Raw genomic sequence first — 24377 nt, 5'->3', positions numbered from 1 at the left:
ATATACGGGTTTTGTCTTTCCCTCATAAAGTCTATAGAAGAGATAAAATAAAATAAATAATGATAAAAAGGGGGTGAAAGACCGTGATGATCAGGATCATCGAGGCCCGACGCTCTGGATTGTAGGGGCGGGACAGTGTCCGCGATTGGATGAGTCTCGCCCGAGCGGCAGGATAAGGACCCACTTACTGCTGGGAATCCATCCAGTCGGGTGCGTGTTGGTGATGACATCCAGGAAGGTGGTTTCCTGTAAATCCTTCCCGTACTGTAATGTCCGGGTCTGCAAGGAACAAGGGACAGGGGATTGCGGTGGCAAATTGGCCGAGGCTCGGTGGATATTGGAGTCTTTACTCCGTATTGTGCTCCGCGATTGTAGATGGGTTTGCTGCACATTTGCTTTTTCTGCTATGTCTGAAGACACAAAAGCATTTGGTAGAATGGCTTTACGGATGCTTATTTGGGACATTTACGGCATTTGCTTGAATGGCTTTGAGGCTCGAGTTTTATAAGTAGCAGGATCATGATGCTGTAGTAAACAGGCTGTACTCCGGCAAACATACATATAGCTCTATTTATGCTCAATACTAGTATTAACATATACATAGTATGTACGCAATACTTTTACCTGCAGCCCTGGGGGTACTTATGTAGTGTCTAAACAATGCAAAGCATGGGTATACAGTGTAAGTACTTTTGGTCTTCAGCCTTTACATCAGTGGTACATTTGCATTACTACATATAGTGTATCTACCTAGTCTCCAGATAATGCATATTTGTCCATAGTATATATCTGAAGGGCCGGGGGCGCCAAAAGACCTCTGGGCGCGGGAGATGCGTTTATATCATGAAATAAAAACCTCAGGCTTGATGCCTGATACCAATTTGGCATTGATACCTAGTAAGCTGCTGGGACAAACTTCAGTAGTAGTATATAGGTACATCATGATATACCCTTTCGATGGCGCCTAATATTGAAAAGCATCCGCCTTGACATCCCAAGACTGCAATCCCCCCTAGATCGAGAACCTGTGATTAGGAATATAGTAACTTATATACATCACGTTTTTTTCATGGCTACACTCATATTTCGACAAACAGAGACGGTAGCTATGAATGCAGTTACATAGTATTTTTGGTCGGTTCATAAAGGCGTGGTGGTTGCCTGGCGATAACATCATGAACTTGAGCCATTACGTGTAAAATTGGTGCTCACTTCTGTCGAATAAGGATATCAATAGTACAGGTTGAATGTGTCAAATACATCCATAGGAACTTCATATCAAATGCTCGTTGCTTGCCAATACCTAGTCTTTGGGTTGACCTGTGCCCAGTCCGAGGTGGAGGAAATGCAGCCTCAGTGTCCGGACAACTGGCGTTCAATAGAAGAAAAATGTTGAAGTCTAGTTGCCAGGATATGCTGTTCTATATAGGCTTTTTAATCACACGCAGCTTGTGGGTGCACATAAACTGTACCTGTGTTTGGCATGGAATAGTTAGAAGCAGGTGAAATCCTCGGGAATCTACGAATGTAGACCTGCAAGTCTGTTATTTCTGAAATTTGAGGCTGAGAGCATTGGTTCTAGACCCAATGGTACGATCGCGGTTCCATGGAACCTGAAAAGCTTCTCAAAATAAAGCAAAGTCTCTTACAGTGAATCGCAATCCCACCCCCGCAACTGAACCAAAATTTTCTGCGCTGATCTACATGAACCATCGTCGTGCGTGCCAAACTTATCGCGATTATTCCGCTGAACTGACGTCGGAACACAGAGAACTTATACCTTCAGGAGTGTCTCCACATCTGAAGATAATGAAGATCTAGCATGGCACCGTTCATTATAGGTAAGAATTCTTCTAGTTAGAATTTGCGACTAGCAAGGAACATAGACAAGGCTGTCTGAATTGGGGATTATATTATTGACAATGCCATCTCTTGGCATGCTTGACTCGTGTCAACGGTCTGGTGGCTGCTTATGTTGACAGGGCGTTGACAGGGTACCCAAATACGGAAGGCATGGGTGTCCGAATTTCTGGCAGGTGCTACCGAGAGCTAATATACATGAGGGGCATAGTTATGAGGGATTATCTGCAGGCGGATTGGACATCAGATGAAGTAGAGTTCGAGATTGCGTATGGAAGGTTGGAGAACGCCCGTCTTTAAACTTACTTCTGATTTGTTTAATAATTCCCAATTCGGAACTACACTGATTAGTGACATACGATAATGAGGTAATTGCCAGGACCATGTTGATGATTCCCATGATGGTGACTTGATGATCTTTTTCTATACTTCGATGGCCATCCTTGGAGGCCGTAGATGTATCCTACAGTTACCAGTCTATCATTTGTGTCTCATGTACGCACGGTTGATAATGACTGATAAGACAACTGCGTAGACTATCATTGGATCAACAAGAGATAATAAAGTAGCAGTATGATGGGAGGCCATAGGAAATACACCCAGAGAGCTAATGGTAGCTCTATTCATTGTCTAGAACAGTCTCATCGGAATGGCGTCGGTGAAATTTCCTGCCAGGTTAGCTACTCTCATTTTCAGGTACTCTCATTTTCGTGGGTTTTAAATTGTGGCCCAGATTTCCTGCATGAGGTATATTATCCGAAAACGCCAAAGCATGGATCCTGGTTCGGTGGGATGACAGGGAAAGTATACCATTGGAAGAAGTTAGTCGCCCAGATGCTGTTATTACGGGTAAGCCAATGGTGTCAGCTTCTCTTGCTGGTGTGTGGGCTTTTAATGTATCGCAGTGCAGCCACCATTAAGTGGAAGAGTAAGAAGAGAAGGGCGCACGGGGATTTTAACCAGCTGAGATTCGGGTATCGACGAGTGTTGGCCACATCAGTTTGATATGGGGTTGACCTTCTAGAATGCATTTGGAACTTTGTAGTTTCTCGGTAGCTTCATGTGGCTTGTTCCATCGTGCAGAGGGAAGCTAGCCGTTTTTCCGGCCCTATTTGGTTCGCGTGGGTGTGGGTAGTCTCATATTGATTTCTTCGGCGTAAAGGTGTGATTATATGACTTGGAAAAATTCAAGACCAGGGGCAAAGATCGAAATAGATTTCTTCGATTTACCTGTCTGGTTTAGTTGGATATTGTCCTGGGGAGGACAATGTACATTTGCCCAAGCTCCACGCAGTCTGTTGGTCAATTATTGATCATTGATTTTTTTTTACCAGCCCCTTGCCTTGAAATCTTCTTTAGGTCTTATCGATTTCTGGGAATTCAATAGCTCCGTAGAACATTTATTTTTAATTGTGTATTTCCTTCCCCTGTTATTTGACCCTATTGACGAGGATTGCCCCTGGTAGAAGAGAGTTCCATGAGGAGGAACCATACCGATCCTAGTTTCAAGATACCGGCATACGTATAACGTATGAATAGCAAGTACCTGGGCATCCAGAAAGGGCAATGTCAAACATCTTATTGGGTCAAATGCACAGGTGGACAATGAAGTTGAGAGTTCATGCTCCGAAAACCCACCTAGGTGTCAAATCAGCGTGAGTCGCGGCTGATCCACATGGGCGCACTTTCCACGAAACGAAAGCCGGCGTAACACGCTTTGGTCTGGATCTCAAAAGTCTCCGGGCCACTTTTGGTAGGGTATATGGAATATTGAAAAGGATTTCTGGGCATTTCTCTTTTCGAAGGGGCCATCTCTATGTATTTAGCCCCTGGTTGCTATAAATTTGCCCCTCAGCGCTGCGGGGATGTGACGGTGACGGGGCAAAAGGGTTGGCTGTCACACCGTGGGGGGAGGGGAGACAAAAGCGATAACAATTGGAGACATGAATCCTGCTGGACCACGTTTTTGGGAGAGGCGGTTAGCGATTTTTGGAGACGATGATAATCAAAACAAGACAACAGTGGATAATGCCCCCCCTGTCCCCCCTAAAGTAGGCTCACTATGAGCCCATAGCGCTCGAAGGTGCCACGGTAGATCCAAAGCCTGTTCTGTCGGGTCGATGGAGTGCCCCGTTATGGAGCCAGGTGCTCAGACGCTGGTAACGCACACTGTGTGCTCCTGTGGTACCCGTAAGACAGGATCGTCACTAGCCTCTAGGAAACGAGGCGAAAAAAAAGAACCAGAAGAGAACAGTGAAAACACCCTAAATACGAGATAAGATGTGTAGGATCCGACGAAGGAATCAGGTTTCCCAGATTTTGAGTCCCATGTGTGGTCCATGTGTTGTATGCACCTAAAATGCATAGAAGAGGATCCCGATGTGCTCCGTAATGCGGTAAGCCAATACGCAGGTATTGTAATGATACCCGCGGCAGATACAGACAAAATACCATGACAGATACACCGCAGATGGACCTAGGACTCTCTCTCACGGCGTAGACGCCTTATCCGTCCCGCCTCCGCTCCCTGATTCTCCCACTTCCTCTCTCCCTAACTAATTCCCCTGAGGATTTTCCTTATATGGCTTAAACTTGTAACTGTTCCGGTACCCCTCTATGTGGTTGTGATTGTTGGTTATCGTTGAATGTACCGTCAGCTGCGAGTCCTCCGTCACACTTCTCCTAACCCCCGGAAAGTGGGTTGCAAAAATTACCCACCCTGCGCCCCTCTCCCAACACACGTCAATTTTAGCCATGAGCCTCGCCGGACTGTGAGAACCACCGAATAACCACACAAAAGTGCCACTTCCCCCCTCCCCAGCTGGGTCTCTCAAACGGTCGACTCTCCAGCCGAGAGAAAGTGAGGTGCTTCCCTTATGTACGAATATCGCGCAGTGGACTTGGCTGTCGACACGGGATCTGCGCTGGCTTCAAAAGCCGGGGCTTTTGCGACCGCTCTCGAGTACACCGACGAACAGGCCACTACCCCCACAGCTGCATCCCGGCACCGTGGTCGGGGGACGAGTATCTCGCAGCACTCCGACCGTCTCAATCAATCTCCCTTGAAAATGGCGACTAGCTATGCGGTTAGCCCTGAGCCTCCCGCGCTGTTCGTGCGGGCCATGTATGATTACGATGCCGATGACCATACGAGTTTGAGCTTCCGACGTGGCGATATTATTCAAGTACTCAATCAATTAGACACCGGGTGGTGGGATGGAGTTATTGATAATGTTCGTGGTTGGTTCCCCAGTAACTACTGCACAATCATCACAGAGGCAGACGATTTCGGCGAACACATGGTGTATGGCCATGACGATACCGACCTTAGCGCAGAATCGGGATTGGAAGATGAGTACGGGAATGGACACGACGAGGATGACGAGCTGGACTCAGAAGGGAACCCGCGCGATTCACAGCCCATGTTACCGATCGAAGGTGTCCCGGGCAAACAGGAGCAAGAGGAAGCTGCATTTTGGATCCCGCAAGCCACACCCGACGGTCGTCTCTTCTATTTCAATACCTTGACTGGATATTCGACCATGGAATTGCCCTTCGAGAACCCTACCTCTGCGACTGAAAACGGCCCTCGAGACCGATCCAACTTTTTCGTCCCCGACCAGACGCGACCACCTCCCGAGTTGATGGCACGGGGATTTGAGAGAGAGGAAGATGATTACGATGGCTCCGCCTCTGAAGCTGAAGGAGAGTCGTTGATGTTGACTTCGCATGACTCCATCTCTCGCCGCCGCCGATCTCTTATGGACGGAGTGTCACCCGCCACCTCTATGGATTCTCTGTACCCCCCAGGGCCTAAAGATTTCAAACTACCGTATGCCAACAAAAGTCCTCAGCCGTCATACAGCAGCGCAGGAGGGACCAGTGCCAACACCTCCGTTGTCGAAATCATCTCTCGGCCCTCTATTTCCTCCAATACCCCCGCGCGCTTTGTCGATGACGGCTTTATTCCGCCTGTTACATGGCCCACCTTGGTAGACAACATGCGACATGCCGTTGAGGCCTACCGCCAGACTCTTCTTGCCGGTGAAAGATCAGAGTACGTGAGAAAGGCCGAAGATATCTCGGATCATCTGCGTATGCTCTTAGCGGCCGGCTCAGACACCACGGACAATCATTCCGGAAATCCATCTATCATATCCACGAACAAGGCGCTTTATCCCTACTTCCGAGATATGATGTCGAAATTCTCTAAATTGGTTTTGTCATCACATATCGCTGCTGCTGACTGGCCTGGTTCGGATTCAGTCAACAAATGCTTGCAAGAGGCCGATGGGGTCATGCAGGGCGTGTATGGCTATGTAGATGTTGCTCGCCAGCAGCGCGGGGAGCAAATACACAGAATCGTCCCTGGCTTTGTTAGTGGTAGTTCCTGCGGCGGAAGCTGGCAGAACAATGGGGTTTCTTTGAATACATCCGGCCCGACATCTTTCCTGGTCCCAGAGGGCGGCGATTCTCGAGCTGAGCCTTCGGTCTCCCTCGACACTCCTCTTCTAGATCACATCGATATCCTCAGGAGGTCCTTTGTTGGTTGTATTCGTCGACTGGAAGAGCGATTGACATTGAATCGAAAGATTGTCACCGTGAGAGAACATGCGGAAATTGCAGATGCTGTTTCGTCAGCTGCCATGAAAGTTGTTGAACAGTTTCGTCCATGGATCTCAACTGTTGAGTCAATCAATCTTGTTCCACTCGGCACAAGTTTCCAGAACCCCCAACTTGTGGACTTCAGCCTACAGAAGCAGAGAGTCTACGATGGCATTGGTGATTTTATCTTGAGCTGCCAGGCAGTATCAGCTCCTCTTCCCGACGAATGGGCGGAGCTTCGTGGAGATTCCCTTGATGACCGAATCACTGCTGTCCGAAGCGTCGCAAAACAGCTGGAAAATTATGTGTCGCAGATCGGGTTCTCCTTATCACTACTCCTTGAACAAATTCCCGACGACCAATCATCCGTTACTCGTGTCGATAGCCGCCTGGAAGAGGAAGATGAGTCTCACAACAAAAATGCCCACAGTCGTGCTGATTCTCAAGCCACCAAGGTTTCCTCCGAGTCCATTGGCATTCCGTCATCTTATGCTCTCGGCAAGGAGCCTGGCAAGGTTCGCCGTAATATGGATAAAGCTCAGAGGTTCTTTGGACAAGCACCGCCTACAACTGTCACGCGTGAGCCTGTTCAGCGGGAACCCATGAGAGAACCTGAGGAGACTCCGTGGTTTTTGAAGATGGACCACGAGGGTGAAGTGTTCCATGATACCAAGGGCGATACACCGATCTTGAAGTGCGGTACACTGGCAGGTCTGGTTGAACACCTTACGCGCCATGACAAACTCGACGCATCTTTCAACAACACCTTCCTACTCACCTACCGCTCTTTCACTACCGCCTCCGAACTTTTCGAGATGATTGTCCAGCGCTTTAATATACAACCTCCTTTCGGCTTGAACTCAGATGACATGCAAATGTGGATCGATCGTAAACAAAAACCAATCAGATTCCGAGTGGTCAATATTCTCAAGAGCTGGTTTGATCACTTTTGGATGGAACCGAACGATGAAGTAAACATGGATCTTTTACGACGCGTCCATGCATTTACTAAAGACTCGATTGCTACAACTAAAACGCCAGGCTGTCCCACACTTCTTGCCGTTATTGAGCAACGACTTCGCGGTCAAGACACAACCGTGAAGCGCCTTGTTCCTACTCAAAATACAGCCGCCCCGCCATCAATTATTCCAAAGAATATGAAGAAATTGAAGTTCCTGGATATCGATCCAACGGAGTTTGCGCGACAATTGACCATTATAGAGTCCCGTCTTTACTCTAAGATTCGACCCACTGAGTGTTTAAATAAGACCTGGCAGAAGAAGGTTGGGCCTGATGAGCCTGAGCCTGCTTCTAATGTTAAGGCCTTGATTCTTCATTCCAATCAGTTGACCAATTGGGTCGCTGAGATGATCTTGACACAAGGTGATGTCAAGAAGCGCGTGGTCGTCATAAAGCATTTTGTCAATGTTGCAGAGAAATGTCGCACCCTCAACAATTATTCCACTTTGACTTCTATCATATCTGCTCTTGGAACTGCCCCAATTCATCGGCTGGGCCGAACATGGGGCCAAGTCAGTGGCCGTACTTCTGCAATTTTAGAGCAGATGCGCCGACTGATGGCGAGTACTAAGAACTTTGGCGAGTATCGCGAGACTTTACATCTCGCCAACCCTCCTTGTATTCCCTTCTTTGGTACGATTTCCAGCCAGAGCATTTGGCTCACTCGGCGTCTTCCCATTTTTATAACTATTTGAACTGTAACTAACCCCAATCCAGGTGTTTATCTTACCGATTTGACATTCATTGAGGATGGAATTCCCTCACTTACGCCATCAGAATTGATCAACTTCAACAAGCGGGCCAAGACCGCGGAAGTCATTCGAGACATTCAGCAGTATCAGAATGTGCCTTATCTACTCTCACCAGTTCCAGAGCTTCAAGATTATATCCTCAGCAATCTACAAGCTGCGGGTGATGTTCATGACATGTACGACAGGAGTCTTGAGATCGAACCTCGAGAACGCGAAGATGAGAAGATTGCAAGGTATGCTGAATCATCAAGCAATAAACACAACACCCAACTTTTTGCAAACACTGTCTCACTTTTACGGTGATGAAAATCCAATCTATTATTTTTCTTTTGCTTTTTTAATGGTGGATAAGGGTAGTGCTTGGCACTTGTTCAGCGATACCCGAATTTGACCACAAATTTCCACATTCTTTGTCTTTTTTTTTGGCCAAGTCCATGTGGCTTTGAAACCTGTTTTAAGCGTTGAGACTAACCGCTTTTGTCTTTAATCGTAGATTACTTTCAGAGTCCGGTTTCCTGTAGTTGTGGCGGTGACGCCCTGTCAAGCTACATCTGCAGGCGGCCGTGGCCAACCGAGATCGCATTCGTTGCCACATCGATCTGTGCTCCAATCAAATGACCGGATACCCGATCGACGCCAGCTCCTGCAGCCAATGTTTCACCACCCAAGACCAACAGAGACTCGCTAGTCTTTGTTGTATGATATCCTGGGCCCCACAATCGGGGTCAAGACCTTGTCTTTGCATAAGTTCATGCACCTGCATGCTGGGTTCACCGGTACATTGCAGGATGCTCAGGTGGGTTCGTCCTGAAATATTGCAGTCACTCCGAGGCCCTCCTTTCATCGATGAAGACGTAAATACCCCCATGATATTGAAAGGACAACACTTTTTTACGACGATTATCAATGACCCCAGCTCAACATCTTACAATTTCTTTTCACCTTTTTGCCATGTGGTCGACGTGCCACCTCATTGTTCTCTGTCAATTCGATATACCTATGGTCATGAAATAGAACTGTTCTGGGGATTGAACCTACGCCTCCAATCCCCTGTTTCTTGGCCGCCCTGCTTAATTGGCGGTTTGACTTTTATATTTTCTTTTCCTGTGGGCATATACTCAATTTTTGTCACCCAAGTGCTATTTTATCGGTGTATAGCCCGTCTTATTGGTTGATACATACTTCCCTCTTCTACCCAGGTGACTGCGACTGTTTACCTTTTTGTTTCAGTCCGGTGAATCAGGTATTTTATTTTTGAGGTTAATGTTTCCACGTCATCCTCTTTTATGACATGTCACGAATTTTTGGATTTACAATGTTCTTATCAAATGGACCTTTTGACTGGTCCATTCCCTTTTGAGCTGGGGACAGAATCGCAGGATTCAAGACCCACTTATTTGTATCTAGTTGAATATATCAATCTCTTTGACTACTGCTTACTACCCATCAAGTTCTTCGATTTTTACTTTTGAGAGCAGATTGTAATTTACATATGGTCACCCTCGATGTCAATAACCTTAGTATGATCTTTCTAGGCTTAGATATGTAGTTGTTCTGAGGTCTGCTTTTGCGCGGACATGTAACCAGTCGCGCCTACAACTATTAACTTGGCTGCATGATCTCCACTCAAACCACACTGCAGCGTACAGCGATGACAAATATTAATAATAGATCATCCCGCCTAAAATTTGTTCCACTTTTTTTTACTTCTCTAGAGCGCAACTAATACTTTATGTATGGTCGTGGTACACCTCTCTATTCGACTTCTATAAGTTGACTCTTCAAGAGAATACGAATAATGATAAGGTAATATACATAGCTACATAGCTTGCGATGAAGGAAAAAACACAAAAGACACCAACCCAAGCATGAGAATGTATTTGAATTAGAAGCAAGTCGTGATAGTCGTAGCGAGATCTATGATATGAAGCATCATGACTCCAGGCCATGGAGATTTAATTTGCCGGTTTACTGCTCCCCAACATTCTGGAACAGCTTCATCTTCACCTCAGATGCTAAAAGACCCTTGACTTCCTCTGAAACAATCCGTTGGCCCCCTCGTACAACCTTATCAAGCTGCTGATCCTTGTTTGCAACGCCCCCGGCACGCGGACCAGTATGCTCGACTTGCCTCGATGCCTTGCGAATTTTCTGACTGAGATCCATCATTTGTTTGCTCGTATAATCACGAGAAGCAAATAGGGGACTCTGACTCAGCGTAGCAACCCAATATTTGTTCCAGAGCAATGACAAGATCTCTGAATCAAGCGTGCTCTTAAAATGTGTGGTCTCAAGCGAATAATAGCGGTTTGCATGTGTTCCGAAATCCTCTGATTTCCCCAGCGGAATAGTCTGGTATTCATCATCTTCATGAGATTCCTTCGCAGGCGTGTAATCAAGTGGAAAAGTCCGAAACGACCCAATCTCAACCTTGCCCGCTGAGATCGTCCGCTCAGGATCAATCACAACAGCCACAAATGGACCACCCATCTGTTGTGTCTGTTGAGTTGCGACATCGATACCAGATAACCAGCATCCGTATCCGGGGTGACTGTGGTACCAACCGACAGCGTTCTCCATGCGTCCAGCATCTCGGCATGACTGCAGATACGACACCATGTATTCATTTGCATCGTCCTGGGCGTTGACTCTTGTTTCGGTACCTTCAACTGGAAGTCGGAATGCGTCTGTCACAACGAAAGTTTCGTGCAGAATGTAGCCTTGCATTAGACCCATCACTTCGAGAGATCCACCTGAGCGAGCGTGCATCACCATTTTCAATAGTGCCGTTGCGGAGATTCGAACATGTTTAAAATAGTAAGGGTCCTTCGCCCACGGCCGTTGGGCATTCAGCGCTTTATTTGTTTGTTCGTCATATTGGTAGAGTGCATCACGTTGGGGATCGAAGACACTGATCCCGTTCTCGAGCTCTGTAGGTGGTTTCATGCTTAGCTTGAATGGTGTTAATGTAATGGCGGGTAAGGAAATACGAACCCCAAGACTGCTGGGCAGCCTGCATTTTGAGGAGGTAGGGAGGAATTTAGGAATTGGGCGTATGCTGGAGGTATCTTAAGCGAGGGGGGAGATCTGAATGGGATGATAAAAGGGCTATGGAAGAGAACCCAATAGCTTCCAGGTTAGATTGATTGAGTGATGATCGTGGAGAAAAGCGGTGGGGCATAAGGGACAAGAAGAGGGGCAGAATAGAGGGGCGGTGTCGATTGCAGTTACCCAAGCAGCGACAAAGTAAACTAGGTGGGCAGTCAAGTCAATACAGGGTTGAGCTACATCTGTGGATATTGTTAAAACCCCACCCCTCACCTTTAACCTATTGAAATGATTGGCCTCTTATCTTGCATTCAGATTTCCCAACTGGAATTATTACCCGAAATGTTGCATCTGTCGAATGTATATAGATATCATTGTGGACCAATTATAAAGTAAATTCCTGAATCCAAGTTGATGGTTTTTGCAACTGCCTTTCTGAATAACTGAGATATGAGCTGCTCTTACAACTTTACAACCTTTCAAACATCTACTTATATTGATCTCGGGATACTTGATGGATAAAGTATAAGCCCCGTCGCAACACTCGAGCTGAAAACCAAGTTGTGCCGCAGATGACTCAGCCGTTGCCCTAGACAACGATCGGCGCCAAACAACGGGGCTTTCCTTGATGAACCTGTTATCGTCCAGGTCTCCAGCTGACTTCTCCATTCCCCTCATAAACAAGCCCACTTCTTCATGTCTCGCATCTGACGACTGTTCTCCAAATCCACTTTCGTTTTCACTTCACAAAAATTGGCTCGTCTCCGTGTGTCGGGACGCATTGGGTTTCTGTGTTTTGAGCCCCTCAGCGTCGTCGCAGTCGCCGACACCTGTCACTGGAAGTGAACCATCGTCCCTGATTCAAGTTCCCTCTCGCTTGTTGCTTGACAGGAACCGCAGCGATGGCTGTCGACACAAGCTACCTGACTACACAGGTCAACAACATTGTTGAGCAACTTCATGGCATCTTCGATGATATTGGTGTCCCTGCGCATGAGCGCGACACTCGTGAAGCAGAGGTGAGTTCCGCACATACTTGAGAAACCCAGTTCCGGACTAACGGGGAGACTGTAGCTCTTCAGTGCTCTGTCAGAGACGTTGAACAATCATCTCAAGCTTGTCGATGAGTAAGTTTCTACATAAACAAACATTAGATTTGGTCGCATGTTTTGCGTTGCTAACACATTCTATAGCGAGAAAGACCAGATGACACAAGAAGCCCAGCGTTTAATCACTACCATTCAACAAATAGAAGTCTCACTGGGCGATGAGCGCGCCAATGGCCAGTATGAACTAAATCGCGACGATCTTCGTATTACCTACCCCCTCACTCGGTGTATCGCCTTTTTGCGCGAGAAGAGTGAGGCGATGACAAAACTGCACCGCGAGCGTTTTGAGCAAGTCAAGAGTGCGTCTATATATCTCCCCTGTCGGTTTCTTATATTAACTTTTAATAGAACTGGTGGATGCCCTGGAATCCTATTCCTCGCACCTCGAGACCTCCTTCCTTATCATTGAACTTCCTCCTACTGCACCAGGCTCGTCTATCCCGCCAAGCTTCGATCTCTCTCCGGACTATGTAACGTCGCTGGATTCCGAGTTTAGTCGCGTCTACGAGGAATACCATCGCCGTGTCTCTTTTGTTCAGACTACCAGCGAAGAAATCATTAAGATGTGGGCTGAACTTGGAACCCCCCAGGTTCAGACTGATTCCAATATCGTCAAGTATTATCGCGAATCGCCCGAACAGCTTGGGCTTCACGAGACCGACCTTGCCAATTTAATGGCCAAGCGTGACAAATTGATGGATGAGAAGAAAGCACGCGAACGCAAGATCAAGGAACTTCGTGCCTCGGTTGAGAGTCTATGGGAACGCTTTGGTGTTGAGGAGTCGGATCGCAAGGCATTCTTATCGGCGAATCGTGGTTGCGGTCTCCGAACTATCAATGAATATGAAGAGGAATTGACTCGCCTCAACGAATTGAAGAGGCAAAATATGCATCTCTTTGTGGAGGATGCTCGATGCCGCTTGCAGGAACTATGGGATGTCTTGTTCTTCTCTGAGGAGGAGATGCTCGACTTTACCCCCGCTTTCTCTGACGTGTGCAGCGATGCTCTGCTGGAGGCCCACGAAGCCGAGATCTCTCGATTAGAAACCCTCAAGGAGCAACGTGCACCTACATTAGAAATGATTGAAAGGCACCGCGGACTGCTGGCAGATCGCGAAGCTTTGTCATCATCCAGCCAGGATGCCTCTCGCTTGATGGCTCGTGGCAACAAGGGCGAGAAGCGAGACCCAGGCAAGTTGCTGAGAGAGGAGAAGATGCGCAAGAGGATAGCCAAAGATCTCCCTAAGCTTGAAGCAGACCTTCGAAAGGAGCTGGAGCATTGGGAGGATGAGTTCGGTCGACCATTTTTGGTTCACGGTGATCGTTACCTTGATAATTTGACTCCTGCTACCAGACAACCGCCTCGCTCTAAGACACCCTCTGCACCACCCTCAACGATGAAGACCAGCGCGGCAAGGCCACAATCGGTATCACGCCCTGGAAGCTCCATGCGTGGTCCGCCCCCACCTCGCTCTGCTACGAAGACCCCGAACGGAAGTCGTCCGGTCAAGCACAACACCATCGGATACGCTGGATCTAGATCGGGTGCGAGTTCTCCTTCAAAACTTCCTGCCAGAGCACCGTTGAGCAATATGCCACATGGGAATAACTCACCCGAGCGTCGCACTGGACCCGGCTCGTATTCATCTAGTACCGTCAATGGCAAGATGGCCCCTCCTCGTGGCCCACCTCCACGTATGCGTGCCCTGACTGTTGAATCGAAGGAGCGCAACAGTCATATGATGGAGCCGCCTCGCTGCAATAGTGCCATGTCCAGTGCTTTCGTTCGGCCCGTTAGCCCTGAAGATGTCTATGACGACCGCCAACGTTCCTTTATGAGCGCGTCTGTCATGTCCAACTCACATCGCTCAATTGGCATGTCCCACTCATCTCATTCTTCCCTCTCATCGTTGTCGTTGAGTTCATCTCAAATGGGATATCCCAGAGCAAACCCTTATTTATCACACGCAGCACCACCTCCTCCAGCTCTTCGGCAAACTTCAAACTCATCTACCGTTAACACCGCTACTTCCGGGTCTGAGAATTGGGAGACCTTCGACGACGCATCAGAGTCGGAAGCTGACCCAGGTGACGTTTACTATGCCAAGTTGCGTGCTGGACCTGGCAAGCGATTTGCACCAGATGATGGGTTGGGCTTAATGGGCAAGAAGAGCAAGGGAATACGCAGTGTCAGCCCTGATGGACCTCATCCAGGTCAGGTCCTTCGCGTTGCGGGCAGCGATACTGAGTGGACTGATGACTTTGAAACGTATTAATTTTTTCCATGCCAAAAGCCACTTTCTTTTGTCACAAGGACCCATAATTTTTTTGCACGTTTCTTACTGGCGCTTCGGACAATTAGCTGTGGTTTCACAATCGCTTGGTTACTAATGACCCGATGACTGTACAGCTCATGGCTCACGATGGACATTGACGATCCCTTATGATTGAGTTCTTCTCAGATTCTTTACGGGCTGGTGTATTTTCCGCACGCATCACTGATCACCGATCTTGCCTTTTCTCTTTCCTTCGTGTTCAAAATTATGATATTGATCATGTCGATCTTGTTTATGCTTTTTCTTTCTCCTGTCAATGCTTTTCAAGCCCGCCAATACTAACTACTTTATTTATGTAGCCCCTGAGGGTTGGTACTCTGTCTTTGCTTCTTTTGCTCCTTGTCTTTTCTCTCGACAGAGCTTCTCTCTTCAATTTTGGATGTGGTTTAATGCTGTTTCTCTTTTTTTTTGGGGGGGGGGGTTGGCATGGTGTTGAATTTACATTTCCTGTGTTATGGTTTTTTCTCTCTCTCTCTTCGTTGGCACGGTGCTCTGGTTTCGCTTATTCCCTTTCCATTCCCCTGGTCTCCGCGCCTTCGCGGGAATCGGATTTTCTTTTTGCTGCTGTTTATTTCACCGCTCTCTCTTGCGATGCTTGATTGTAGCGCAGTACAGTTCTTATGTATTTGTTGATAATATTATCTTCTGATTCAAGTAACTATCCAAACACTCTTCGAGCCCCCTTTAGATAGATATTGCGAGCATACCTACATAGACTCTCATATTGAGCGAGACTTTGTACAGTAGATTTGGAGTAGAATCACTAATATACATACATCATCATCTCCATCAGCATCAAGGACACTGTATCATACAATTTTCAAATCAAGTAAGCTCCAATTATGAACCAGGTGCCAGCGACCCCATCCAGCTTTGGTCATCGCCCATCGTTTGAGCCCCTTTGGGAACTCGTCTACCGACAGATGGAACAAGGTCTTGCGTGAGGGCCTTCGCATCCTTGATTCTGCGGAGCGTCTCGTCTCTCCCGAGGATGCTCATCGTCTCTGGCATTCCAGGACCAGGCGCCGAGGCCGATAATGCCCAGCGAAGATAGTGGTATAATTCTTTCTTAAAAAGCTTGTCTGCTGAGCCGGTAGTCTCCGAAGAACGCACCACGGCATCAGATCCATCATATGAGTTGATGTTGAAGCGGTGTGTTTCAACCGTCCAATGGATAGGTGGAACAAGAGTCAAAGCCGCTGCAGCAGTGTGGAGTGCTTGCATTGGGACTTGAGCTGGGGAAGATGGTGATTTAGAGGTGGTAATTGGCGTGTAGGGTGATCGGTTAAGCTCTGTGGTGAGAAATGTTGAGTTACGATCTTTGAATTCTGATGCTGTGGTGTATGACTTGGCATCGGCTTGAAGAAGTGGCGTTATATACTCAGCAAGGGTGCGACCCTGCAAGAGTGGAGCTCTGATATATGAGGTTAACATCCTATTGCAGGAATTTTATGACCATGAGTGGGAACTTACAGGCTCTCAGATGGGTGGCTTTCCTCGATGGCGGTGCAGGTTCTACCAACCATGTCATCAAAGCCAGGACCCCCAGTTGTGGCAAAGCGCTGGGCATGCGCTTTCTGAAGGAACCAGAGTTTCTCAAAAGCAACGACAGTGTTACCGCGAGTGATTTTGAGATTGAACTGGACGCAGTTTAGTTTCCATAAGCTTGTTCAGGGCTAGGAAAAAGGGGTACTCACAATTTTTTCAAGCTCTTCGAGGCTGAAGATGTCCGACTTTTGTGTATGAGACCAGCCCAGAAGGGCAGCAAAGTTAACCAATGTCGAAGGGAAGATGCCCTGCTTATCCTTGAAAGATGAGAGGTCGATGTCTGCATTTCGCTTGCTGAGCTTCTGTCCAGACTTATCCACTAGGAGAGGAACATGACCAAAGCTTGGGGGAGTCCATTTGAATGCATTATACAATGCCATGTGCATCGGCGTAGAAGGCATCCATTCCTAGACTCATGTTAGGAAAGGTTGAGAAAAATGCGACTCTGACAAGCAGGACTTACAGTTCCTCGAATCACATGTGTAATCTTCATGCAATGATCATCCACAACATTCGCCAAATGGTATGTTGGGTGCCCATCTGACTTTATCAAGATTGGATCATCATATACGCGATCAATAAAGTCCATCTTGCTTGTGTTTGGCTTGTTCTGCCCAGTCTTGCCGTAGACCAAATCGTTGAACATGGGGTATCCCTCTACCTTGAGACGCACAACATGTGTCTCCCCTTTATGGGCCCGGTCCTCTGATTCTTCCGAGGAGATGTCTCCGCACTTCCGGTCGTATCCTGGAGGCAATCCCGATTGGCTTCGATGGCGAGCATGGGAATCGAGTCGTTCAGAGGAGCAGAAACACCGGTAGGCATGGCCATTAGAGATTAGTTCATTAGCATGGGATCGATATAACGCTGTTCGTTCAGACTAAAAGATTGAACATATTAGTAATGATTCAGAAATGAATGTTAACCATATAAGCGATTGACTTACTTGTCGATATGATCCATATGGGCCACCGACAACAGGACCTATAATTCCGTTATTCCATTTGGTTCACTCCACAATAGTAAGATACAAGGTATAAATTACCTTCATCCCAATTCAGTCCTGCCCATTGTAAATCATCATACAGTCTTTGCTCGGCTCCAGGGATCGTTCGTTTCTGTGGTGTTTGTCAGTAGCTGTTCCCAAACTTCCATTTCCCATGCCCACAGACCTGATCCGTGTCTTCAATGCGCAACAAAAATTGTCCGCCGGTTCTTTTCGCGAGAAGATAATTGAAAAGCGCAGTCCGGAGAGATCCCAAGTGGAGGTAGCCAGTCGGCGAAGGCGCAAAACGCGTTCGCGCAGGAGTACCGGGAAGGTTGTTCTTGCCCTTACGAGCTGGTGCGCCTGCTGAGGAGGAATAGGCCCTGCACTTGACGCATGTCCAAGATCTCCGGGCAAGAAACCCACTGTGAGGATATCGCATTGGTGAGTCGATTAGGGATTAAAAGCGTGTAATGCCCTTGGAGGTTGAGAATGGGTCGATTTTTTTTTTGGAATGCGGAGAGCGGAGAGCAGCTCCGGCTCCGCACTGCGCTAGTCACAAGAAAAAACTTCGGTCGTAAACTCCGCTTGATCAACATCTCTCACGAACCTCTCGCTTCACCTGGCCGTTACGTTCTCACGGCTGTGTGACTGTGTTTGTATTAAGGAGTGAAGATTCTATCTATCTTCAAATACCTCTCTCTCTCTTTCCTACCTGTCCTCTTGATCAGCCACAAACACAACCAGTATGTATTCCGAGCCAGAGAGCGCGTTATCTTCTGGCTTTTTCTTTCTTATCCTTTTGATAGCCTCTTACTGACAACGGACTATAGTGGCCGAGGTAGAAATCGACCTTTACGGTATGAAAGCAAATTCGCATCATTTTGATGCTCTTCTGTGATTTGTTAATCTTACTCTCTTGTTGCTACAGAGGCCCTCGAAATCCGGCGGGATGCGAGCAAAGATGAAATCCGACAGGCATATCGCAAGGTACCACTTCGATAACCACAATACTCGGCGACATGAAACTGACGTTATATGATTCCATAGGCCGCTCTAGCCAACCACCCTGACAAAGTTCCCGAAGACCAACGCCCTGCCGCAGAAATCAAGTTCAAGACCGTTCAGGAGGCATACGAAATTCTATATGATGAAGACAAGCGAGAAGTCTATGACCGACATGGAATGTCTGCTTTCAATGGCGCTGGAGAACCCGGAATGGGAGGCGCTCCTGATTTAGACGACTTGCTCGCACAAATGTTCGGTGGCATGGGGGGTATGGGTGGCATGCCCGGTATGGGAGGGATGGGAGGTATGCCCGGTATGGACGGTATGGGTGGGGGTCGTCGCGGCAAGCCTGGAAAGAGTCCCGATGAGCAGCAGGACTATGAGATCAGCCTGGAGGAAATGTACAAGGGCAAGACCGTTAAATTCGCCAGCGTTAAGAACGTCATCTGCAGTCTTTGCGATGGAAAGGGTGGAAAGGAGAAGGCGAAAGCCAAGAAATGTTCTACTTGTGAGGGCATGGGTCACAGAGAGGTGCTCAATTCAATGGGCCAGTTCTATACCCGATCCACTGTTCCTTGCGCCGTTTGCAATGGCCAAGGCGAGTTCTTTAGCCCCAAGGACAAGTGCAAGAAGTGCAAAGGCAAGAAGACTGTTGAGCAGAAGAAGATGCTGGAAATCTACATTCCACCGGGTGCAGTGTAAGTGTCACCTTATATTCCATGTATACGGTGTTAATTTATTAACCATGCTCTTTAGTGAGGGAGAGAAAATAGTTCTGGAGGGTGAAGCTGATCAGGTCCCGGGTCAAAAACCCGGAGACATCGTTTTCCGACTTGTGCAGGAAGAACATGAAGTTTTTGATCGTTCAGGTGCCGACTTGCGTGCCGACATCGTTGTTACTTTGGCCGAGTCATTGACTGGCTTCCAACGTGTTGTTTTGAAACATCTTGATGGCCGTGGTATTGAAATCAACCATCCCGCTGGCCAAATCTTGGTACCTAATCAGATCCTCACAATTCGCGGCGAGGGAATGCCCAAGAAACGCAGTGAGAAGCGAGGTGACCTATATTTGTTGGTGACTGTGAAGTTCCCGGACCCCAAGGAGGGCTGGAAGCCAACACCCGCGATGCTGGAGCAGCTGCAGGGAATGCTGCCCAAGCCTGCGGAGCCTATCCAGGCCAGCCCCGTTGACGAGGTTGAATACGATGCAGAGGGCGATCTTTCTGAGTTTGGCGCTGCCGACAATGAAGGCGCATGGACGAATGTCGATGAGGATGACGATGAAGAGGGAGCGCAGTGCACAACTCAGTAGAACGGAGATTGATCCTATTTTCTCGGCATAGAAGGCGTCTGGGGTTTGCATTTGATTTATTCCCCCCCCTGTCACTTTTGTTTTCAGTTTTGGAATATGGACATCTCCCTTCTTCGAGTATGCGATTACGACAAGTACAGTGCTACATAGGATCTATTGATTAGACCTATATTATATCGAATTTTCTATAGTGGAGACCAGGCTGGGTTGGAGACCCACTAGAACCTGATCATAGAGAATACAAATACATGCCCATGATATTTCCGCTAGTCATCTTATGGTCCGTGGCCACTCATTTAATCTCCCGAGGTTCATGCCCTCCCTAATCTGAAGATATGACGGCATAGGTTGGTAGCGGTCCTTAGCCGATCGCCCTTGGAGGTTATACTTTAGCCATTTTCTTTATTATGAGAACACTGATGAGGATACCGAGGTAGTTCTTGAAATATCTCCTGAGAATGATCCTAAAAACGGTTCTAGCTGGATCCAATAAGGCTGAGGTGGCGGAGCCGAGTGCTCATTTTTCGGGCCGAAGCCTCCCACGGTACATGGTGTATAGTACTTAGAAAGCTTACAGTGTTTCTCAACCCAAGATCATCTCAATAATATGTTATATAATATGATTCATCGGAATACAAGGAGAGCTACCCTAAATATCTTTATTTGTCTACTGAAACGTATAATAAATTTGTTATTATCGACATCTTGTTGACCACCTGTATAATTCGTCTAAGGAAGACGGCACAAGGCAGGAGGATGGCATTTTTCTACTATTAATTGTTTACATGAGGTCAGAGGCTGGTGCGTAATTTGCTGTTCCAAGGTAATTGCTCCATGGAGGTGAGTTTCTCCAGTGGGATCAAGATAAATGATGATAGGCTCTTGAACTACAACATCAAATTTTATATTCAATCAGTGGATTTCATGTGGATCCTTATGACTACCTACGAGCTTTCCTCCCCTGAAGATCTACGAGAAATCCTAACAGCTCCGTGGGTTGGTCTTAGACGCTCTTTTGTCCTATCCAATAAGGTACTTCCTTGAACTGCGCAAATTTTTGAAGCCAATACAAACTTGAGATATGGGGCTATTACTTATTAAAGAGCCTTGAACTATGTCATCGAATATTTTGCTCTGTCATGAAACAGCCTTGTACATAAGTCTGTTTTTGGGTCCTGTCGATCGTCAACTAGGATCGACAAAATTTGATTTCAAGTGTAAGGCCAGTATAAGATCAGTTTTCCCCAGCTAATCTAAGCACTGAAATCAGTTTTACATGCACTAATCTCACCATGATCTCTCTACTTGCATTCACTCTCTTGTTGTCGCAAACGAAAGGACAAAAAGACGATCTTTTAATCCATTATGATATAACCATTCCAGGGTCTACCCCCGAAGATGCCCTTGCCGTACCCTCCAATTTCTTCGGATTTGGCTTTGAGTCTGGGCTATTCCCACATTATGATAATGATTTCTCCGAGAACATGGTCAATGCTATTGGGTCCCGCATGAGCGAACCGATAGTACTTCGACTTGGAGGCTCAAGCGGTGATCATCTCACCTTGGTGGATAATCAAACAGAACCTTCACTTTGTGATCATGAAAAATGGCCAATTTGCGATAGTAACAGCTATTTCACGATAGGCCCTAGTTACTTCAACACTTTGAAGCGCTTTACCGAAGCAAAAGTGACCCTTCAAGCACCCATGAACGACTCCACCCTCGAAAACTCTATGACATTCCTTCGAAATGCCTGGGAAGCGATCGGTCAAGATCGCGTTGAAGCAATAGCACTGGGCAACGAGCCAAATTACTATGATTTTGAGCAGTGGACAGCTGCGGAATATGTCAATAGATCAATAGCTATTGAAGATGCTGTTATTGCAGACTTTGAGCTACTTGATCCGAGAATTTTCCAGATTGGAGAGATTCCTAGTGAAGTCATTCAGGGAATCTTTCCTTTGTTTACCATGTGGGTTAAATACCTCTCAAATCTTGAGATCACTCAACTCTTATAGCCTGTGGCTGACAACTTAAAATAAAACAGGCAACAAGTCCTCGAAGACCCAATCATACCCAACAATCGCAATAAATATGCATCAGGGCATCTGTACCAGCTCGACCTTATTGGCCAACAACCCGGAGCAGACTGGTATACAACAGACATTATGCAAAGTAAGCCAGCGGAAAAAGTCTTCCACCAACCCACTTGATTATAGGCTGATAAATACCAGAGGGCTTGCTATCCCATGACTTCACCACCAAGATTCTTGAGGGTTACGCCAGAGATGCCGCTTTCTTGAAAGAACAAAACTATTCGTTCCCTCTCGTGATATCGGAGATGGGTTGCGCGATTGGGAACAGCCCGCCTGATTTTGCTGGCGGTTTTGGTGCAGCAGTTTCAGCCGTGGATATCAATCTTAAAGCAATGACTATTGGAGTCAAGCAGATTACCAATACTCAAGAGCCGACAGCAACTCACTCCTGGTGGGTACCCGACAACTCCGGACCTCAAACGACGGGCCCATCTGTACAGGGAGTGTTCCCAGCAGCAGCATTCATTACCGACTTTGTCGGAAGGAATGAATCCCTTGGTAGAATATCTCAAGTGCTTGGGGAGGATCTCTTTTCTGCCTACGTTATGCATGATCTCGTGTCCAATAAGCCGTCGCGAGTTGCTCTACTCAATCTGAAGGAGTGGCACTCCAATTCAACAGGAGACAATCGAAACAACACTCGTGGTAATGTGACAGTCTCTCTTAACGTGGGATATGTTGCCCAATCAGTTGTTGTTCAGCGTCTACGCTCAGACTATGGTTCATTTGCCCTTGGATTTGACAATGGTGGACCAGAACAAAATACTAGCTGGGCTGGGGAGCAATGGAGTTATCGAGTGAATGAAGGGAAGGGACATTTCGAAAACGGTCTTGAAAAAAAGACACTCAGTGTTAAGAACGGAAAGGTGGATGTGGTTATCCCTGACACTGAGGTTGTGATGGTGTCTTTGAAATAGAATAGGATAGGCGATATCCCCGGGGTTTTTATAAACTTGTGCACATAGAGATGTGGATGCAGCTTTCCATAGAGTTCAATGCAAGCTTTATTCATGCCTAAAAACCTTGTGATCGTTTGTAACAAAGTATATGCATTTTTCTAGTGCCAGGCCTGTGCATAAAGTCATGGTGCTTATAATAGATTTGGCTTTTGGCCCCAGTGCGATGTGGCTATGCGCCCATGATACATGGCCATTCATCGATTACCCCGACAAGGCGTTAGCCACAAATTCAGCATATTTATTCGGTATAGTGTAGATATTGGCCTACCCTAGGGGCCAAAGATGCCCACAGAAAAAAATGGAGAGTAGCAGATTCAAATTAGTCACGGTTAGACCTTTTCTCTCCCTATTACCACCTGATTCTGATTCAAGTTCAAATTCATCCATCTCTACGAGGATATTACAGAGAATGATAGTAATAGGTAGCAAACGATTGTTGTTTCAGAGATATACTATTCCATGCATGCATTAAGGAAACTCGGTTCCTTTTATAATCGCTAAATAAACATAAGATATCAAATGCAACTTCGTGGAGAGTGAAAAAGACATTAGACCGGATCACCGGCGAGTGATATGTTGTGCAAATCGTCTATGGCAGCTCAGATGCCTGGCTTCGTTCCATTTGTTGCTTCTTGTCAAAATCGAGCTGCGCCTGTGCTTCAGTGACGGGTAACTCTGCCCTTGTTGATGTATCCGGTGGAAGCTCTGTGGGCGCAAGGTCGCCATGTAGTTCTGAAGGCTGCCAGTTACCCTGCATTTCTCGTGTATTTTGCTGTGCTACGGCATCTGTAGCCCCCGCAGAACCGGCACCCACGCCTTCGGCATCGGAGTTGTTCTTGCGCTTGCGGCGAAGGAGCCAAAATGCGAGTGCCCCGATCAAAGCAACTCCAGCCACGGCACCAATAACGGCACCAGCAATCCAGGCTTTGGAGGAGGAAGAGGAAGATGAAGGCGAAGAAGTGGAGGTGGCTGTGGCGGTCGGCGAGCTTGTTTGTGTTGCTGAAGTTGTTGTCGCCGTGCTGGCAGGCGCTGCAGAGGTAGTAGTGGCTGAATGCGCGAGTTTATCCAGTCCTGAAGTCACGTCCACGGTAACATAGCTGATTGTCGGGGATATAGTGAAGGCACTATTGTCTACCGATGACGAATTGGAGGTAGTACCACTGCTAAACCATGAGCTGGTGGATAAAGAGCAACTGGCTCCCATGGAGCCATCCGTGACGGTGCAGACTCCAGCCCCTGTAACAATAAAGAGCGTGCTACCAAAGTAGCTGGTAATATCATAGTTTAAGCCTTGTATAGACTCGCCAACGGTGACTGTTATTGGCCAGACCATGCCAGAGGAGTCGCATTGTGCAGTCGACTGTGCGTTGCAGTCCAGTTGGACGGTGGTCAGTGATGCATCGCCCGTGATCACGCTTCCTTGCATTAGAGTCAGGTTTTGGGCCAGCCATTGTTGCATAAAATCGATCGTCGTTGTCGATGCTGTGCTCTGGGAGGCAACCATTGCCGGCATCATGGCAGCGGCTGCCACCGCGCCAACCAACCGTACGAGATGCATGAGTAAGGCGACGAGGATAGGTGAATATTTTCGCGCCCGAGGCTCCGGGTTATCCTCACCTTAAAAAGGGCTTGGCTTCGAAACCACTTCGGTCATTAGCGCGAGGCTGAATCGCACCATGTCATCTATTTTCTCGGGTAAACAATGGACCCGTGGACTCGTGGACTAATGGGGAGCAAGA

General features: G+C 47.3%; 7 protein-coding genes across 7 annotated transcripts; 4 read left to right on the top strand and 3 right to left on the bottom strand.

Moving 5' to 3' along the window:
* Nucleotides 1–4736: 4736 nt before the first annotated feature.
* On the top strand, nt 4737–8540 carry N7478_013163 (putative cell division control protein Cdc25; the record flags this gene model as incomplete). The annotated part of the gene is made up of 2 exons (XM_056929373.1): nt 4737–8118; nt 8203–8540. 2 exons carry the CDS (start codon nt 4737–4739, stop codon nt 8538–8540), a joined length of 3720 nt encoding a protein of 1239 aa, XP_056772735.1.
* A 1665-nt stretch (nt 8541–10205) lies between these two features.
* Nucleotides 10206–11256, bottom strand: N7478_013162 (Mov34/MPN/PAD-1 family protein; the record flags this gene model as incomplete). Its single annotated transcript, XM_056929372.1, has 2 exons — nt 10206–11167; nt 11232–11256. The coding sequence occupies 2 exons, from the start codon at nt 11254–11256 to the stop codon at nt 10206–10208; spliced, it is 987 nt and encodes a 328-aa protein (XP_056772734.1).
* A 931-nt stretch (nt 11257–12187) lies between these two features.
* N7478_013161 (putative microtubule associated protein (Ase1)) lies at nt 12188–14670 on the top strand (the record flags this gene model as incomplete). Its single annotated transcript, XM_056929371.1, has 4 exons — nt 12188–12304; nt 12360–12412; nt 12479–12693; nt 12743–14670. The coding sequence occupies 4 exons, from the start codon at nt 12188–12190 to the stop codon at nt 14668–14670; spliced, it is 2313 nt and encodes a 770-aa protein (XP_056772733.1).
* A 900-nt stretch (nt 14671–15570) lies between these two features.
* Nucleotides 15571–17705, bottom strand: N7478_013160 (glutamate--tRNA ligase MSE1; the record flags this gene model as incomplete). Its single annotated transcript, XM_056929370.1, has 7 exons — nt 15571–16144; nt 16204–16370; nt 16428–16685; nt 16742–17158; nt 17225–17262; nt 17324–17396; nt 17451–17705. 7 exons carry the CDS (start codon nt 17703–17705, stop codon nt 15571–15573), a joined length of 1782 nt encoding a protein of 593 aa, XP_056772732.1.
* N7478_013159 (putative DnaJ domain protein (Mas5)) lies at nt 17660–19583 on the top strand (the record flags this gene model as incomplete). Its single annotated transcript, XM_056929369.1, has 5 exons — nt 17660–17690; nt 18097–18123; nt 18195–18253; nt 18314–18969; nt 19028–19583. 5 exons carry the CDS (start codon nt 17660–17662, stop codon nt 19581–19583), a joined length of 1329 nt encoding a protein of 442 aa, XP_056772731.1.
* A 1292-nt stretch (nt 19584–20875) lies between these two features.
* On the top strand, nt 20876–22596 carry N7478_013158 (glycosyl hydrolase family 79 C-terminal domain-containing protein; the record flags this gene model as incomplete). The annotated part of the gene is made up of 3 exons (XM_056929368.1): nt 20876–21555; nt 21631–21758; nt 21818–22596. 3 exons carry the CDS (start codon nt 20876–20878, stop codon nt 22594–22596), a joined length of 1587 nt encoding a protein of 528 aa, XP_056772730.1.
* A 631-nt stretch (nt 22597–23227) lies between these two features.
* On the bottom strand, nt 23228–24154 carry N7478_013157 (EGFR-like transmembrane domain-containing protein; the record flags this gene model as incomplete). The annotated part of the gene is made up of 1 exon (XM_056929367.1): nt 23228–24154. One exon carries the CDS (start codon nt 24152–24154, stop codon nt 23228–23230), a length of 927 nt encoding a protein of 308 aa, XP_056772729.1.
* Between the last annotated feature and the right edge of the window lie 223 nt (nt 24155–24377).

This window comes from Penicillium angulare (assembly GCF_028827245.1).
Source record: "Penicillium angulare strain IBT 27051 chromosome Unknown utg000012l_segment0_segment0, whole genome shotgun sequence".
Taxonomy (NCBI): Eukaryota; Fungi; Ascomycota; class Eurotiomycetes; order Eurotiales; family Aspergillaceae; genus Penicillium; species Penicillium angulare.
Note: the sequence above shows the minus strand (reverse complement) of the source record. Positions and strands in the feature narration are given on the sequence as shown.